Below are 7,469 nucleotides of genomic sequence, written 5' to 3' on the forward strand. Positions count from 1 at the left end.
CCCATGATTGAGTTACTATATGTGCAGGCAATGTTATTTCACTTCTACTGTAACTGTATTGAAAAATTCTAATATTCTGTAAAAACACGATAATAACTGAATAGTACTTAAGTATCAATCATAAGCATGGCCCGATTAAAGTTCAAAAGGCTTATCCAAAACTCTCTCTTCCCCCAAAAGGCACCCTTTTTTGGAAAGCTATAATAAAAAAATACCTGTGGTACTCAAAGCAGATGTGTGTACATAGTCAAATTTTATTTGTTCTGGCATGAACAACTAAAAAAAAAAAGTTAATGAATATATAACAGTATGCATGCAGGACTGAAAAATGTGCTCGTGATTTAACTGAAAAACTTCAATATCCAAAGCCAGTCAAATGTGAAATCCTGTTATTGCTGGTAACAGTGACCTTCATGTGTTGAAAGGGTATGGTACTAATAGTAATTGCCACTGTGACATCACCGAGCATGGTCATGTGGTGGGTTTCCTGGACTGGTTGGCAGAGACAATCAGCTTACTCAATATTTGACTATATACTGCAATGTTGTCAAAAGAATTATATTTCTCTTTCTGTAATTATATTTCTCTTTCTGTAAACTATCATTCAATCTGACACCACTGCTTCTATGTTTCTCCATCAGATTCAAGGTTTTATACCAAAGATGAAATGGATATGTTTGGATCCTAAATTACTAGCATATACTTTGAAAACAAACCTGTTTTTGTGGGAAGTTTTAATTCCAGAACTCATAAAATCAATAATTATTTGATAACAGTCCCATGTCAAACACACTGATTTTGGTGCAATTAGGCTGAGATTTTTTCAAAGATACAGCTTAAAGTCTTGAGAGTACAAATTGCTTAAGAAACAAGTAACACTAGATCAGGAAATTAATACCACAATAAAAATAATGACAGGCAATATGTAAAAAAATGATTTTATTTAACTAAGTGGAATATTATTGACTATTCATCTGTTTCTAGAAACTCTCTAGAGTATAATAATAACTCTAAAATATAATGATAATTTCTGAATGTATGAACTTGACCAACTTTTTACAACTGGTCACTACCTTGTTAATTGATTTGTTCTAGTTTCAATAACAAAACGAAGCAAATTTTACCTGTTGATAACAATAGCATTATCACAAATATCGAGATAGCAAGTAAATAAAAAGGCAGATTTTATTAAAAAATAATGATAACAGTAAACTTGAATTGCTATTAAAGAAGACTCTGGATGCATATAATCATATATAATCCATATATTAGAAAATTATCTCTATTATCTTATTTAATGACACTGCTTCAGAATGTTTTGTAATAAATAACAGCAATCCTATTTGTAATAATAATAATAATAACAACAAAATAAACAAATACGAAAAGTTTTACCCATCTTGATTTGAGTTTATACAGTATAGACACTCCTTTATAATCTTTAATGCTATTTAACTTTTGCATATAGTGAGCACGCACTTCATTTGGTAAAACATTTGCATTTTATTTCTACTCATTCTTTCATAGTTCTGCCAACCAGAGCACTGTACAAACTTTATTGTGATGACATACATAAATTCTGGGACAATCCCTAAGAAGATGCTTACAATCAAATAGTTTCATAATTCTAGTATGATCATACGATGAGAGGAAGAAAAAAATGAAACACGAAAGTAAATCCAAGTCAGTGAAGTGTGAAATATGGGTCAATGACATGCTTTTGTGGTAAGAGTCTTAGCATTGTCCAAAACGCACATTGCATCTACTCACTAAGTTTCATAATTCCAGATATAACTGTAAGCATATGGAGTGTAGCCAAAAGCGCAAACCCTTAGCTAAACTACTAACGTAACCAAGAAGACAAAACTAATGTACATGTATAACAAATGCAAATGAATGTGGCCCCATCACAATTCCAGCCAATGTTATAGGGAAAAACAAAATCTCAGTGAAGTGAGGGTGTCCATATGTGTATACTTTTAAATCTGCTGACGCCAACGCCTTAAGTAGCTCGTAGGAAAAAAATCTACTGTCAACAAAGCAACCCAGTGAGTTCTCTACAGCAGTCTTACAACAAGCGTTACTGTAAAGCTGAGCATAGCAGTTGTGCCCATAAGCAATGCGATTCGGAAGCCAATTGATTCCACTATTGTTTCAAATCGTGCACTAAGATGCAATTTTAATATTGTTTATTGTTTCATATTTACCGGCGGAAATCTGGAATTGAATTTCTTCTTTTTACTGGGCATTCTGTAAATTTTAACCCAAACGCAAACGGAAATCACCAATACATGAACGACAACTCCAATTTTGACTGGTTTTAAGTTGTATGCGTAATTCCTTCAACTAAAAGTATGCACCCGAGAGAAATATCTAGTTTGATTAAATATTGGAAAAACCTGAACAATCTACCGCCAAAGAGAATTATCCATAAAGATGCTTATCTATGGAATACGAAATTGCACGATAGTCTTGGCAATTTGCGAATATCGTAGGCAGAAAATTATTGCAAAATATGATTTAAAAATTTTTTAAAAAATGACAACAAATATAGCAGCATGGAGTGAACAGACCACTTTATAGGAGAGTCCATTCGCGAAAATAAAGCTTCCTACAAAAATGAAAATGCAAGATCTATAACGCCAAACCGAAACTTCTAACCGACTGAGGTCTCTATTTGTTAGAATTTTATGTTTCTATGTTGATTTTAACAAATAATTATACAGTTACGTATATAATACTATATTTTAATGTGCGAGTTAAAATATTTAACAAAGAAGTTTTTGATTATGTGCTAAAAGATCGTGATAATTATATGCCATCTGATTCATTTCCTCAAGGAATATCTCTTATTGTTGGATTTAGAGGAGATGACAGATTATTATTATTGACTCTGGAACAATGCAGAAAGCTTTTTTTAAAAAAAGTATTTATTACTGAAATAAAACATGATCGAAAATCAATTATGGAACATATTAATACCACCATTGTAAGAAAATTAAATTATGAATGTGCTCGAATTGCAGATATGTACGCACCACAATATATACAAATAAACACATGCTTGAATCATCAATAAGAGCAATTTTAACATGCCACATACAGAAAAGTTTGATGTAACTTTACATGTAAAAAGTACTGGTAGCCACGGCATATTACTAACTAAGGAACAGTTACAAGAACTCAAGGAAAACCATGAGGTCTATTTCATATATGATAGAAATCTCATTATTAATGTGCATCTCCATGCTGCTGTGTGGTGTAATTAAATCATTATTATATCAATAATAACACTAACGATGGAATCTCACACATCTAAACTAGCTCGACAGCGACTAGAGACAATTAAAAAATATCTTCCAGTCCATGATTCTGTCAAAGAAAAATACAAGAGCGTCAGGAAGTTCGGGTGGAATTTGCAGAGGATACAGAAGAATTATTTAAACCGATCACAAAGTCTTCTTCCCACGTTCGAGCAAACCGCTAAGTTAACTGAAAAAATCGCGGAAAGAACTTTAAAAATTATTTTACGTGATCTTCCGGCTGAAATAGCTGCTGCTCAACCGCACTTACAAGAAGAAATACAACAAGAATTTAAGAGTATTGACAAAGTCCACGAGGAGGTCAGCGATGTAAGGGATCGTGTTACGCCAAAACCAAAACCACCAGCACGATTTGCCGAAGAAGGTCGTAAACGACTTCGAGAGAGAACTAGAGCTGTTTCCGCAACATGATATTCAGATCATGATGAATTATTAGATCCAGACACCGCCAGTGTTTCAGAAAAATTGGGTTCCTTTTGTATTTCGAAAGTTCCGTGGTACACCTAGAATTACTGATAAATATAAAAAAATAATTTAACAATTTTGAGAGACAAGTCGAAGAAGTTAGATGAGCGCCATGGCCCGGAGGTAAATCATCACCCGGAAAATCGTCATTCAGACCACCTCGTATCGAGGAAGAAGAAACAACCTGAAGTGGTATTTGTACATGTACAGGAAGTGGCCTTATTACTCCATGTCCCAATAATGTCCTTGCCGACGTGGACAGACTAGATACTTCGATTGGCGAAAAACGAGCCGGTAATAATTCCCCAGGAATCATTAATAAAGCAGCTGATATTTGTCAACGATTTACAGGCGGTATCATGGGCATTAATGTTTATCGGTCCCTCAGGGATGAAATCGTTGATCATTACCGCAGCGATTGAGGGTATGCAATTAGATCAGTGACAAGAAAGTAAGATGATCTTAAAAAATGCTCAACGTAGACCGATCATGACCAGGGTGATAAATTCGCGATTACCAACATACTGAGCGATTTACGGGGATAGACTCGGTGATGTTGTTGAGGGTCTATTGAGAAAGATAGCCCCAAAAGCAAAACAGATTGCAAATCAACTGGAAATGAAATCTATCAACGTTGTTCGTGATAAAGGTATTGGTGCTGTTGGTAATGTTGCTAGTAAAGCATTATCAGAAATCAAGGACAGACTAGCACGATTAATATACGCAAACCGCAGGCGGGCCGACCTCAGCCAGTAAAATTACCCATCACAGAATTTATACCTACAAATGTTAGTAAAATAATAAATCAAGCTTCAAATCAAACACTAGCAGAGTTGGCTGGTGTACCCATGTCAGAAAAAGAAACAAAAAATAACTGCAAATTCAATAGCAGGAAGTGGTCTGTGTTTTACATGGACGCAACAGTTCTCAAGGATGAAACTGCGCTATTATCAGTTTTATTCTTATGACGCACGTGGAAAAATCGACATACAAGTTCAGGATACAAGTAGATATTTCTTGCCCGCTGAGGCATTCATTGAAATCGAAGGTAGACTTTTGAGAGCAGATGATACATGATATGGAATTGATGATCGAGTTGGTTTTGTTAATAATGGCGTCATGACGTTATTTAATAGTGCCACGTATAGCATTGACTGACGGAATACTGAATCATGCCTGGAAAACGTCGATGTTGAATGCAGCTGGAACTGAAGTTGCATCAATGAATAAAAACTTCAACGTGGGATTCGCCTCACGTCGATCAATGTTGAACGGCGATGAAGAATTTTCATGTGTGATTCCGCTCTCACATATATTTGTATTCTGCAGATATGTTAGAAAAGTTATATTTGGTGCTACACACAGTGGTACTTGTTGCAATATGGCATGATGCTGCCGTTGATGCAGGTAAAGTAATCATAAGTAGTAAATAGGGCCACCCTAGCCTCAATGGAAATTAGCATTACAGACCCCCCCCCCCGGGCCACTCTAGCCTCAAGGGAAATTTAACATGGAGAAAAATCGTGGGCCACTCTAGCCTCAAGGGGAATTTAACATGGGAAAAAGTCTTGGGCCACTCTAGCCTCAAGGGGAATTTAACATGGGAAAAAGTCTTGGGTCACTCTAGCCTCAAGGGGAATTGAACATGGGAAAAAGTCTTGGGTCACTCTAGCCTCAAGGGGAATTGAACATGGGATTTTTTTTTTAAATTTAAATTTAAATTTAAATTTAAAAAAGGGGTAGGCAATTGAAAAGTCATTCTCTTTTCGAGATATAGGGCTGGCCCTGAAAAGGGCCTTTGGGTTTTTCTTCTTCTGCTTCTAATTTCTTCTTTTTCTCCACCAAGTTCTTATTTTATCTCCTACACTCTTTCTCTTCTTTTCTTTCTTTTTTTTCTCCTGTTCTTCTTTCTTCTCTTCCTCTTCTTCTTTCTTCCTCTTCTCATTTTCTTCTTCTTTTTCAATTTTTTCGTTCCATTTGCGTATTCTTATTCTTTCCTCTTCATCCTCCTTCTCCTCCTTTATCTCTTTCATGACACCACTTATCTTGTCCTTTACCTTTCTTAAGTTATTAATTTCCATCTTTACACGATGGGGACTATAGGAATAGTGGTCTTCAACGAGTCTTATTAACATCTGCTCCATCATTCCTAAATTGTCTAAAACGTCTTACAGTGTTTGCATTTTGTCAATTTGGTTAGAAGCCATCTTCTTTGTAGAATGGTTTGAACGACGAATACTGTGGGTTCTTATAGTGAAAGCGCGTACGTGAAGGAAAACATCCCCCTAAAACATAAAATTGATCTTACCTAGATCATGACCCAACAACGCGCGGACGTGAAGGAAAACATCCCCTACTTTCTCATTTCATATAATAAAACCAAAAACTATACTCTCCACATACGCTAAGAAACAATAAATAAACCCATAATCTACTATTCACACTAACGTACCTGAGCTCTTACAAACACTAAGACACAAACACATACCCTCACATTTTTAAAAAAAAGAGTTAGTATTTATATTCACACTACTCTACCTACACACATTGGCAAATTAATAGTTATTTCTTTTCTAGAGTATTGGGTAGCCCTGAAAAGGGCTGTTGTTTTTTTTTTTGAACTCCAGATGCACCTATCTAATGGTTGCACCTTCCTGGCCTGGCGCCACACACGCATCTTCTTCCCCAGTCTTCTTTCACCTTTCTTCTTGGGAGTGCAGAGGCAGGATATGTGGCTTCAGAATCCCAATTTTCGGTTTCTGGGATTCTAAAATTTCTTCTTCTCTCCTTTTCCTCCTCCTCCTCTTCTTTGTTTCTTCTCTCCTCCTCTTCTTTTCTTCTTCTTTCCTCTTCCTCCTCTTTCATTCTTGCTTCTTCGACAATGGCCTCCGCGGCCAGTTCATTTAGTATGCGCCTGGCATATTCCAGGTGCATCTGGAGTTCTAACAGTTTCACAATTCTGGTGTTCATTCTTCTGGCGGTGTTGATCAATCAACAAGGGTAGCTAGACTGCCGAGCGAATTTCAATTTATACTGAAAGCGCGGACGTGATGGAAAACATCCCCCTAAAAACATAAAATTAATCTTACCTAGATCATGACCAAAAAACAATACGCGGACCTAAAAGAAACACTCACTCACTTTTTTAATGCTACCCATCACTATTTTAAAATTTTTTATAAATCACTTCAATAGACTATTTACATACGCAAGGCAATCTAACCCCAAATGTACACCTCAAACACCAAAAAAACATGATTTTAATCTACTATCCACACCAACTTACGTGAGCGCTTACAAACACAAACACACAAACTCACAAACACATACCCTCACATTTTTTAAGAAAGAGTTAGTGTTTATTTTCACACTACTCTACCTACACACATTGGCAAATGGATACTTATTTCTTTTCTAGAGTATTGGGGTAGCCCTGAAAAGGGCTGTTTTTTTGTTTGCTATGGCAATCTTTTTTAGTTTCTAAGAATGCGATGTCCTCTGAGGATAGACTTTCTGGCGATAGGTCTGCTTCTTCGGAAAGAGAAGAAGAACTCTTTGGTGTCGATACGACAATCGACAAATCCTCTGTCAGCTTCAGGTTGCTGCTGTTGTTGTTGTTGTTGTTGCTGCTGTTGCTGCTGTCTCTGAAGTCTGTACTTCTCTGTCCATTCTTCTTTTTCC

At 36.1% G+C, this 7,469-nt stretch overlaps 1 protein-coding gene across 1 annotated transcript in view; it reads right to left on the bottom strand.

Annotated features, from left to right (window-relative positions):
* LOC149804306 (uncharacterized) overlaps positions 1 to 2,282 on the bottom strand; it is a 48,992-nt gene extending 46,710 nt beyond the window's left edge. The window contains exon 1 of the mRNA XM_089938650.1: positions 2,208 to 2,282. Within this exon, the coding sequence (XP_089794776.1) occupies positions 2,208 to 2,249 (42 nt within the window). The 5' untranslated portion in view covers positions 2,250 to 2,282. The remainder of the gene's footprint in view (positions 1 to 2,207) is intronic.
* Between the last annotated feature and the right edge of the window lie 5,187 nt (positions 2,283 to 7,469).

This window comes from Sinohyriopsis cumingii, chromosome 2 (assembly GCF_028554795.1).
Source record: "Sinohyriopsis cumingii isolate HCF-2022 chromosome 2, ASM2855479v2, whole genome shotgun sequence".
In the NCBI taxonomy this organism is placed as follows: domain Eukaryota; kingdom Metazoa; phylum Mollusca; class Bivalvia; order Unionida; family Unionidae; genus Sinohyriopsis; species Sinohyriopsis cumingii.